This window comes from Fukomys damarensis, unplaced genomic scaffold (assembly GCF_012274545.1).
Source record: "Fukomys damarensis isolate Sample0158 unplaced genomic scaffold, DMR_v1.0_HiC HiC_scaffold_5, whole genome shotgun sequence".
Classification (NCBI taxonomy): Eukaryota; Metazoa; Chordata; class Mammalia; order Rodentia; family Bathyergidae; genus Fukomys; species Fukomys damarensis.
Genome location: NW_022900917.1, coordinates 20,323,198 through 20,335,440, shown reverse-complemented (window position 1 = coordinate 20,335,440; position 12,243 = coordinate 20,323,198). Strand labels below are relative to the sequence as shown.

The following is a 12,243-nucleotide window of genomic DNA, read 5'->3' as shown; positions in this document are numbered from 1 at the left end:
TTCTTCCTTCAAACTGTGGGTGTCAGGTACATATAATGCATCAGTGACAGGAAAGCTAACACACTTACAAAAATTCCTCAGTTGATACTTAATAAAAATGTATTAATCATGAAATTATTAACAAGCAGTTGTATGGTACCAGATGTATATCCTCAACATTTCATTTCAAACATTTAATATACAAAAATTAACTCAATTTTTATTATTGTGTCAAAACTGTTTGCAACAAAATACATTATAATTTAAGCAATTCTTTTAATTTTCAAAACTTACATTAATTATTGTAATAATTTTTAAAACAGAAGAGACTATTGTGAAGTAAACCTTCATTATGTACAGGAGGCTTGATTGGTTATATTCTGAAAAAAGAATGACACGTTTTCTCTTATTCTTTCAAGAAAAGGATCTGTAAGATTTAAATGATCTCCAGAAAAATGTTTCCATTGCTTCAACTGTGACATGGAAAGAGGTTTCAAGGAGTTACATTTTTGTTGATGAGGACCAAGCTGACAATGTCTAGAGAGAGCAAATTTTTCCAAAGAATCATCTGAAAACAATAAGAAAATTCTTAGGCCAATCAATAACCTGCTGTCGATAATACTTATTTTGTTTTTTTGACAATGAGTTTATGCAATTTATTACATTGGGTAACTATAGTTCAAGTTAAAATACATACTTCATTCTTTCTACAAATATTTACAATTATTTATGCTATGTTGATTTAAGCATTGTGGGCAAAAATGGTGAAGAAACACAAGCATGGGCTCAAAATTCAGAGTAGAAGAAATATACATTAAACAAATAATCATCCAAAGAAATATATTACTGGTTTATAATCACATATATAAAATCTGTAGGGCCATATATGTTTCCAAATTCAGAATATAACTGGAATAATCTGGGTCAGCACTCCATTATCAAACCCACTATATTCTGTAAGTCATATGAATAATCCTGTGAAACGGTTTAATAGAGGCTACCGATAAAATCATATTAATTTCTATAGGAGTTTTGTCACCAACTAATTTTATTACAGATTTATGAAGGAATAAAAACTTTAGGTTGCTTGAGCTTTCTGGATTTCAGAAGCGGAGATAAGGAAACGTGGGGCTGCAGTACAGATCAGGGGTCTGAAGGGATGACAGGGCAACAGTGAGCACATCTGAAGAGAGGCTGACCTAGGAGGTGAGTGAGGACCCCTAAGGAAAAGTTCTAGGAGCTACAAGATGACAAAACAACTAGATGGGGAAGAAAGGCAAAGCAATCTAGTAAAAGTACAAACAAAAACCATGAAGGGAACATTGGTGTAGTTGAACCAAGATAATCAGAGCCTATGGAGAAAGGCAAAGAATAATACAAAAGGAGAAACTGAATAATGCAAGATGAACTAAGTACTGAAGAGTTAGATTATACAAGACATGAATGGCCAGGACCAAATTCAAGTCTTTCTCCTCCAGGGCCTCAGCCACATATCCCAGCCCCTTCCACAATTAGATGTAGCCACGGATGAGAATGGCCTACAGAATGCGACCGTGTCACTTCCAGGTCTGGCCTATAAATATCCCCCATTCCACAATTTGCAACATTTTCTCCTCTCACATGCAGGGCACCACTACAGAAGATTCTAAAGCTCAAGTGGGGGGTGCATCCAAAGCGCAAGAAGCCAGGGCACTGCATCATCTTACAGAAGGCTGTCCACTGAATGCCACAGTTACGTGTACATGAGCCATGTCATTGTGCAATGTTATTTTTAGTTCCTTGTTGCAACACTTCGCCTACCCTGACTAACCACTTTAAAGATTTTAGTACTTTTCCTAAGAGCATTAGGAAGGCATTGGAGATCTTATTTTTTTAACCTTTTAATTATGAAAAATTTCAAGTAAATATAAAAGTTAGAGCCAGGTGTAGTGGTGTGTGGAGAGCATGTCTGCCTAGTTTGCTGAGTTAGTGCCCAATTAGTGCTTTAGGCTGATATAGTTATTTTATCTTGCTAGATAAAGGAGTTCCTGCTTTGCTAGGATCGCGAGATGGTGATTTCTCCACACTGGCTATAGTCTGTTACACTAGGAAAAATCCTCATTGGAGGAGTAATTGTTGCCATGGGGCGTTGCCTAATGTGGAAGAACTCTAGTCTATATACGGAAGTGTATTCCTTTGTTTGAGTGCCTTCTCCACACAATTAATAAAGCCTCAGAAGGATCCTAACTGCTGCGTGTCTCCTTGCTGGCGAGCGGCGCGCGACAGTGGTGCACACCTGTAATCACAGCACACTGGGAAGCTGTGGCCGGAGGATCCAAATTCAAACCCAGCCTGGGCCACTCAGCGAGATCCTATCTCAAAATTTTTAATTTTAGAAAGGATAAATATATGGGCCAGGGATTTAGCTCAGTGGTTCCTCTGCCTGCCTTGCAAGCACAAGGGCCCAAGTTAGATCCCTGTACCAAAAAAAAAAAAAAAAAATGGATGAATATAGCTCAGTGTGAAAGCCTCAGGTTGAACTCCCAAAACCATAAAATAAACAAACAAACAAAAAGTTGTTAGGATAGAAATAAAGAACCTGTACATACCTCCTCCTTTAATAAACCCCAACTAACGACCACTTTTATTTAGACCCCCCCCCATTTTCTCTAATTCCTTATTTGAAATACATATATAGCGGGGCAGGGGATTTAGCTCAGTGGTTCCACCGCCTGCCTTGCAAGATCAAGGTCCCAAGTTCTATCCTCCGTACCATAAAAAAAAAGAAATACATATATAGAATATATTATTATACATATAGATATTTCATTCTGCATTTCTAAAAGAAGTCTTTTAAGTTTTATCACCAAAACTGTCATCACTCAATATCAAAATATCATCAGTGTTCAAAATCGTAGAAGTTTTAAGAGATGGTGAGATTACTTTAAGAATCTAAAAAAAAGAACATGAAAAGACAGTAGAAATAAATAAAAAGTATCAGCAATTGTAATAAATGTAAACAAACTAATGTACTAGTTAAAAGAGAATATCAGACTGGAAAAAAGAAAAGCCAGCTTTATGCTGCTGATAAGAGAAATAATTAAAAATAAGGAAACAGATTCAAGGGAACAGGACACACAAGATAAATATGAACAATGAGAAAGGTGGTATAACATGTAATTTAAGACAAAATGAAAGCAGATGACATTAGGGATAAAGCAATCACTAGATAATAAAATAAGTAGGGCTGGGGATTTAGCTCAGTGGTTCCACTGCCTGACTGATTAAAAATCAGGGAAAAATTAAAGTATATACAAGGAAAGAAGAAGAAAGGAAATAAGAGAAATACTATTTAAACAGAAAAATATACAGTAGGACCTAATGTCGATTCTTTGTTACCAAAATGGCCATAAAATGAAAACTTGAAAACATGCATCTAAGTTTAAAAATAAGATATAAAAATATACACATACTTTACATATCTACTATATAATGCTCTTAAAATATGTTAACATGATTATACATAGTTATACATGTATTAGTTCTAATACATTTACTATAAATTTTAGAGTATACAAAATTTACATTAAATATATTTTATAAACTAGGAGCAGAGGCACACAGTTATCCAAACTACTAAGGAGCTGAAGGAAGGAGGATCCCAAGTTCAAGGTTAGCCTGGGTAACTTAGTAAGACGCTGTCTCAAAATAAATATTAAGGGGCCAAGCATGGCAGCGCATGCCTGTAATTGCAACACTCAGGAGGCTGAGGCAGGAGAATCACTGTGAGTTCGAGACCAGCCTGGGCTACATAGTGAATTCCAGGTCAGTCTCAACTACATAGTGAGACCCTGTCTCAAAAAAAAAAAAAAGTAATAATAATAAATAAATATTAAAAAGGGCTGAGGATTTAGTCCTATACTACAGTGCTTACCTAGAAGGCTCGAAATCCTGGCTCCAGGGCCCAGCACCACAAAACAAAAACAAAGCAAAAAATTTTAAACTCTAAAGCCATTATTCCAGGCTTCAAAAGTTTTTCTTAATTTATAAGAAGCTAAACTGAGAAAATGTGGTTTTGCTAAATATTTTTTCAAATATCTATCTGGCAAAGATAGCACTGAGGAAAAAAATGAAATTAACACATGCAAATTGTAAATATTTTGAAGTTATTCTTTGAATATTTTGAACTGCTAAAGAGAGACACATTAACTTTATAGTAACAGAATTAAAACACAACTAACCTGTGTGATCTTTTTCTCCAGTACACTCACAGGCAAGCAGGTCATGAGTAATACAATGTGAACTTTCATGTAATGTGAACAAATTTTTAAGTTCCTCTACTGAAAACTGAATATGTTCAGATGTCTTGGTTAGGTCTACAACGGCCCCAGAAAGTGCTTGCTTACTGATCTGCCTTTGATAAATCTTTTCTTCTATTGTACCTGAAGAGAAAACATTCATTAGATTTCTTTAAGATCCTTATGTCTACTATTTTTACAGACTAAAACATATTTATTACCATATTAGCTAATAAAATATTTCTGAAAGTGAATACTGGCTTAAGTTTTTTTTAATTATTCAAAAGGTACACTTTTTTTGTTACATGGAAAAGTTATTACCTGTAGTTAGGAGTCTGTAAATATGTACGGCATGTTTCTGACCGTCTCTCCATACTCTAGACATAGCCTATGGAAAACATGTGAAAATGCTGAGTACCACAGAAACTAATGGTCCTTGCCACATATGCCAATTTCCAGAAATATATTTTTTGGTCAAAAATTCTAGATTTTATTTATAGATTCAAAAAGCAAAGACTAAGCATGCCCCACTTCAGTTTTCCTGGGATAAAGAAAGAAAGGTTTGGACCAGGGATTTAGCTCAGGGCTGTTGCTGCCTGCCTCACAAGCACAAGGTCCCAAGTTTGATCCCTGGTAACCCCCCAAAAAGGAAGGTTTGAGCACTCACAGACATTATTATAAAGTAACTGCAGAGGGCTAGGCAACAGTGAGTGGAGTGGTGTGATGTGGTGCAGTGTTGTTTGTTTTGATTTGGCTTGTAGAACTGGGGATTGAACCCAGGCCATTGTGTATGGTAGATAAATGCTCCAACACTGATTAAAAGTAATAATAATAAAAAAATGAGGCCAGGGATTTAGCTCAGTGGTGCCACCGCCTGCCTCGAAAGTACAAGGATCTGAGTTCAATCCCCTTACCAAAGGGGGAAAAAAATTAGTTTGACCCTAGTACCACAAAAACAAACAAACAAAAATGAGACAGTTTGGTCAGCAAGAATGCAAGAACCAAGTATAGCATGGGCATGGAGGGTTCCTTCCCAGACAAAGTAGCTAATGATTTACCCCTAAAAAGTCTCTACATATCTGCAATCAGCTCAGGCTCTACAAAGAACCCTGTGACTTAGGGAATCACAATGATACTGTGCAGTAAAAAGGTGCTGGTCAAACCCTGAACATTCCAAAGCAAGTAAGGCCTCCTCCAGCTCTCTAAACCCTTAGGCTATCCTGCCTAATATGCTAGTCTTTGTTTATCTGAAGGCTTTGGTCACTAACAATGGTTATATGACAATGTGATAGAGAATCTCTGGAGTGCCTGGAGACTGAGTAACTAAGGTTGGTCATGCAAGTCCTCCATGACTACAGGACTGACCCCCAATGAAAACTGGACACCAAAGCTTGGGTCAACTTCTCTGTTGACAATACTCCGTGTGTATCATCACTCATCAGCGCTAGCATTAAATGTCCTGTAATTCTGCTGGGAGGGACAACTGGACATCTGTGCCTGGTCCCTCCTGCACTCTGCTGTATGCACCTTTTTCCTTTGCTAATTTAGTATCTGTATGGTAATACAGACATTTTTCATTTAACGACCAACCTGTGGTCTGGATGCTAGGTCCTGAATTGAATAGTTTCGCTAAATGAGGAACTATATACAGTATATACGTTACAATATTCAGAACAAAGAAATGGTCAAAGGAAACTCCAACCTGATGGCTCTGCTTTTATTTGCATAACTTTCATGCAGTACTGTAAGTTACCACAAAACATAAAACTACAGGACTACACTGTGTAGTACAATGAGCAAAAATTACAGTACTATATAAACAATTATACCGTAAAAAAGACATTGAGGCTTTATAAACAAAATGTACACAACTGTACAAAAAAAGGGTCTTAAATTCAGTCTTCAAACAGGCAGGTTGTTAAATGATGCGTATCTGTGTGATCTGTGAATGTATCCGCTTCCCTCAATTCTGTGCATCCTTCCAGAAAATTATCAAATGAGAGGGTTGTCTTGGATCACTTAATGAAGATACTGAGGTACAAACTTACTTACTTACTCACTTACTTACTTATTTATCTGTACTGGGGATCAAACTCAGTCCCTTGTGCTTGTGAGGCAGGTACCAGAAACACTGAGCTAAATCCCTGGCCTGAGGTACAAATTTATAGGTAGAAATCTCAAAATACATTAAAATGAACTGATCTTGAAGAAAATCAGAGGCTTTTTCTCCAATAGCCTCTAAATACATTAATTTTATACTCTCACTGTAGCCTGCACAAATTGGTCCATAACACGCTATCATCTTCCCTAAGGGTCATGAACATTCTGAAGACCCATCTGTGAAGGGCAGTAAATTAAGGTCTGGAGACATAAAGTTTGGGTTTGAATCCTAATTCTGCCATCTATAAACTGTGGGATCTACAACAAGCTTTCATGTTTTTACTTGTTTAAAAATGTGGCTATTAGGGCCAGGAATTTAGCTCAGTGATGTCACCGCCTGCCTCGCAAGTGCAAGTTCCTGAGTTCAATCCCCAATACTAGGGGAAAAAAGTAACAGTCCAAAATATGGCTACTAATATTCATACTTTGTAGGGATGTTGTAAAGATTAAACAAACAGTAAATGAAAAGCACTTTAGCAGAGCACCTGATACAAAATAAGGGCTCAGTATACAGTAGTTGGTCATACATCACCAGCATCTTTGTATTCCCAGCAGGCATTGTATCTGCAGGCATTCAGCAATGTTTCAAACAGAAATATTCCTACCTGAGGGCCACGGATTTAGCTCAGTGGTTCTGCCGCCTGCCTCACAAGCACAAGGTCCCAAGTTAGATCCCCGGTACCAAAAAATAAATAAAATAAAAAACAATATTCCTACCTGGATATCGGTGGCTGGATTCCAATCAATGTCATAGAGAATTAAGTGAGATCCCCCAATCAGGTTAAGTCCTACACCACCAGCTTTTGAACTTAACAAAAAAATAAAGTCGGAAGAGTATTTACTATTGAAATTATCAACAATTTGCTGCCTTTGAGTGATTGGTGTCTGTCCATCAAGTCTTGCATAAGCATATCCATAACGCTTGCAGATGTCTTGCAAAATATTTAAGGTCTGTGTATAGTGGGATACCAAAACCACCCTGAAATCAAAACACAAGATTCTTTATATACCCTTTAAAGAAAAAATTCACATTTTTTTAGCTTTTTTTTTTTTTCCTGAGACAGGGTCTCACTATGCAATTCAGGCTGGCCTTGAACTCATTATGTAGCTCAGGCTGGCCTGGAACTTGCAGAGATCCTCCTGCTCACTCTCCAAGTGCTGGGACAACAGGTATGCACCACCATGCCTGGCCAAAATTCGACTTTTTTAGGTGAAGGAAAATATCACAATAATAGTATCACTGATATTTACAGAACATACAACAATGACCTTATACAATTAAAATGCAGGTACTCCACATTCAATTTTAAAGTCATAGTGTAAACTTCCAGTTTTAAGATAATAAAGACTCTTCTGTTTTTTTCATCTTTCTGAAGTCACCTTAAAAAAAGCAGAATTAACAAAATACAAAAATGAACAAAAGGGCAAACTGCGACACATACTCAAATCTCCTTTCTTCACACTGCCTCTAAAATTTTGTTCACTGGGCTGGGGATGTAAATCTATGTAGAGTACTTACACAGCATGTACAAGTCTCTGGTGCAAGCTTCGGCACTGCAAAAAACAGATGAACAAAAAAAAATCTGTTCATCCCTCCCTCATCCAACAACTGTCATCCCTGCCCTCAAAAAAGAGGGGGGAAAAATCCAGCTTTTTAAACAAATGCAAAGAGAAATGTCTATACTCTTAAAGCCAAACTGAAGTCACAATGTGCATCCACATACATGTCCTTTTGTACATATCAAGCATTATCTAATAAAACACGTAAGAAGACCGCCATTATGGGTAGGTACAGGATGCAGGGGGAGTACAGAAGATGACATCTAATGCAACCTGAAGCAGAGGCATCCAAGAGAAGCATCTGAACTGAATCTTTACAAAGAGAAAAAAACCAAAAGAATGAGAAGCAGAGGTATACTGGCGTAGATATGTGCAACATGTAAGAACAGAGTGTGAAAAGTAGGGGAAGTGTTAGTCTTTTCCAATGTGCTAAGATGTTCAGAAGTTTCTGGAAGAAAACTAAGAGTCTAATTTTTTAAAGAAAAGGAGTGACATGTTCACATTCATATTTTATAAATATAATTAAAACTACAGTTGAATCTGTAATGGGTTGAAAGTGAGACAGAATTAGTTCATAAGTGTCCATCACAACATATAATTGTGTCTAGATGTCCCCCTAAAGCCTCATGCAGTCAAGAGTAGGGCTTCTTCAGAGGTGGCTGGATCTAGAGTGTGAGACCCCGGGACTGATTCATGGTGAGTTCGAGGGCTCGAGGGCACTAGGACTAAGAGTGTGAGTGTTACTTGGATAAGATAGAAAGGATATAAAGAGCTGTGGTCATCCCTGTTGCTTTGCTTCCTTCTGATCACCATGAACTGTGTCTCCACTGTGACGCCCCTCTGCCATGCCACCTTGCCTGGGAGCCAGCAAATTACAAACTGAAGCACCAACAAGCTATGAGCTAAATAAATTTTCCTCCTTTACCTTTGGGTGTTGGGTATTTTGTCTCAGCAACAAGAAAAGTAACTAAAACAAAGTGTAGCCAGGCGTGGTGGCACACGCCTGTAATCCTAGCACTCAGGAGGCTGAGGCAGGAGGACTGCTGTGAGCTCGAGACCAGCCTGGGCTACATAGTGAGTTCCAGGTCAATCTCAACTACATAGTAAGACCCTGTCTCAAAAAAAAAAAGTACCTAAGACAAAGTGTAAATAATCAAAACAAAATCTTGGCTGGGGATTTAGCTCAGTGGTGCCACTGTCTTCCTCGCAAGCACAAGGTCCTGAGTTCAATCCCCAATACCAAAAAGAAAAAAAAAGAAAGGCTAAAAAGAAAACTCTAAGGTATATCAACATTCAAGAAATAGTAAGAGACTGAGGAACAAGTTAGGTTTTACATAGCAAAAGACATCACTGGTGTTTTTTAAATATACATATATTACATATAGTTTTTCTTAAGTACTTATACATTGTTGTTAAATTTATAAAATATTAGAGTTTACCATGACCCCAGAGAAAAATATTCTTTTTTAATGTTTTCTTACATGAGGGAGAGAAGAGCGAAGTAAGCAATAAAGAAAGCTAAAACCCTATCAGCACTTACAGGTAATGTACTAAATTGATCTCTTACTTTTCAGTGGGACGCAGTTCGTGGATAACAGCAAGGAGTTTTGACAGCACTTGTAGTTTTCCTGACTCCTTCTCAATAAACACCAGAGGGTTGTAATCAGCAGGAAACACATTTAGCAAGCCTTCATATAGACTCTTTTCTTCATTTCCATCACAAGTTGAGCTACATTCTTTTCCCTATTTAAAAGGTGATTGTTAAGACTAGCTCACATTTGTTTTTTTAAGGAAAAAAAAAAAAAAAAGCACTAAACTTATGGGAGGGGGCAGAGATTAATAGCTACCTGAAAGGGCCAAACTAACTGCTAAGTAAACCTTTAAAAGTCATGATTTAATCATTTTTGAGAAAAGTAACATGCATCCCACTGTGTTGATTACTGAGCAGTTCTAATGCTGTCTAAGGGCTGCTCCCTTCAACTTGAAAGTGCAGGATCATTTTCCGCATATAACATTGGGGGGGACAGAAAAACAGAAGGAAAAAAAGGGCAAAAAAATGCAAAACCTATTCTTTCCAAAACCCTGACACTTTCATCATCAACCTGCCTTTTTCTATTTTTCTTCTCCTGATTTGTGGGCTGCATATAACATCTTCCAGGTGTTATTTACAAACAAGCACAATTTTACTTAATTTACTTATTTCTTCTACAAGAAGTAACAATCTCACCCATAAATTAACAGAGAAGTTTATTCTTACAATACTTTTTATTTTACTAATAATAATTTGGTGGAGAGTAAGGTACTGAGGATTGAACTGGGGGCCTCACACACGCTAGGCAAGTGCTCCTCCACCGAGCCACAAGCCCCAGTACCAATTTTACTAATACTATAGTCTGGAGAATAATATTTCAAAGCAATCATCAGTACGTCTGAGGTCCCTCCTCTAAAACTGCCTAGTTATAACATGAATATTTAACTAGAAGTCAGCATTACTAATGACTAATCACTTTTTAGGTTAAATTCCCAGGATTGGCAGATCTCCTCTCTCCCATATTTACCAGAATTAATACAATTTTTGAAATTTTTGTTTAATCTACACCACTTCCAAGAATGTTCTCTCATTTTCACGACCAATTATTTCAACCTTATAAATACCTGAACCCAATGCAAATTCTACCTGATCATTCATTTCTGTCTTTTTCTCTCCTCTTAGCACATGTCAGCTTTAACCGTAATTGTGCGGTTAACTATACTTTTTTAATGCTCCCTCGTGTTTTTAATGTGTTTTGTATGCCTCAATAATACTAAAAATACCATAAGGGCAATAAGTCCCATAGTAGATGCTGGGCAAAAAGCACTAATTTTGTCTTATTACTACAATATGGCAATAATTAGATCAAGTTATTTGAATAAAAGTATTTGGAACTCTAAGACATTTACATGGCAGGGGAAAGAGATGGCTACTAGCTGCCTCAAGCCTACTTGCTAAAAAGCTTACAACTTCAAGACATCATCAAAGGACCGTAGACCCGGGGTCTAGTCCACAGCTGTTCATGTTTAAAAACTTGAACATGCTTAAGCTACAAGAAATTGATGGCTCAAGCTAATCAAATTAAGAGACTGGGTAAGTCAAGTTAATGGATTCTGAAGTTTAATATTGACCTACAATTGAGATACACCTATTTAAATGAATTGGTCTACATAACCAAAGAAGATTCAGAGGGGAAATCAAATCACTAGCAGAAGATTGATGAATCTTAAATCAGAATACAAGCAAGACAGATAATTTCAAAGCACACCACAAGTTCTTCAACAGAATCACTTGCAAAATTCTCAGGTATGTCTGGATCCTATTTTCAGAGATTCTGAATCATTCTGTATTTGTTCAGGTCTGGACAGATACAGTTTTAAAATCTGTCCAGGACATTATAATACATACCACTAATTACTAATCAACTAATGCATAAAATCTTATGCTATGACAGCTTGATGTATCACCTGTGATTGAGCAGGTAGACATACATCAGCGAATGGAGATACAGTATTCTCTCTTCTGACTCCATGTAACCTGGTACTCTTAACGATGACTGATAATACTTTCAGCGGTTATGTTGTCAAGAAATCCAGTGCCTTTTGATTAAACTTGGGAAACAATATTACTAGGAACACATTTAGATTTATAAACCATTGCTTAAATGTTACTGTATATGCAGAAGGCTTATTGCAGCCCTTTCACAGTGACCCTTATTTGCTATGATGCTAGAGGAGTTTCTTATGAAGTTTCAGATTATAAATGATGTGCCCTATTTGAAACTGAGAGCGTGCTCTGCCTGTTACCAGTGGCCATATGGAAACAATGAAGAGACATTCCGAGCCCCCTGCAAGGGTATTCTTAACTGGAACATTCTGGGTCATCATAACATCTTCCTTTTAAGGGAGAACTTTTGGCTTCTCTTTTTGCTGGGCTTCATGCCCAAGGGTTTAATTTTTATCACTGTATATAGAATCTGCTTCTTTAAAAGTTGCTTAATAAATTGTTATAATCCTGCCTTCTTCAGAGTTACACAAAATTGACTTCTCCTATGATAAGCTAGGTAAATATAATCCATTGTTGAATAAACTTGGAGAATTCTGGTACAATGCTTCATTTACTAAATACAGAAATAATGACTCCAGCAAAAAGTAGCATCCAGAGTTTTTGTTTTAGGTTTTTTGGCAATTTTGATTTTACTTTTTTGAAGAAAAAAATAAAATAATAAAAATTACT

General features: G+C 36.9%; 1 protein-coding gene across 8 annotated transcripts in view; it reads right to left on the bottom strand.

Moving 5' to 3' along the window:
* Positions 1–327: 327 nt before the first annotated feature.
* The window catches only part of Rad54b (RAD54 homolog B), a 92,306-nt gene continuing 80,390 nt past the window's right edge, over positions 328–12,243 (bottom strand). For 7 of the 8 annotated variants that reach the window (XM_033760090.1, XM_033760085.1, XM_010619671.2 and 4 more), the window contains 5 exons: positions 9,544–9,719; positions 7,134–7,395; positions 4,578–4,644; positions 4,200–4,400; positions 328–547 (listed from right to left, as the gene is read on the bottom strand). In XM_033760090.1, coding sequence (XP_033615981.1) covers positions 330–547; positions 4,200–4,400; positions 4,578–4,644; positions 7,134–7,395; positions 9,544–9,719 — 924 coding nt within the window. In that variant the 3' untranslated portion in view covers positions 328–329. Of the gene's footprint in view, positions 548–3,892; positions 3,910–4,199; positions 4,401–4,577; positions 4,645–7,133; positions 7,396–9,543; positions 9,720–12,243 lie in introns of all 8 variants that reach the window. The other variant, XM_033760098.1, reaches the window with a different exon arrangement.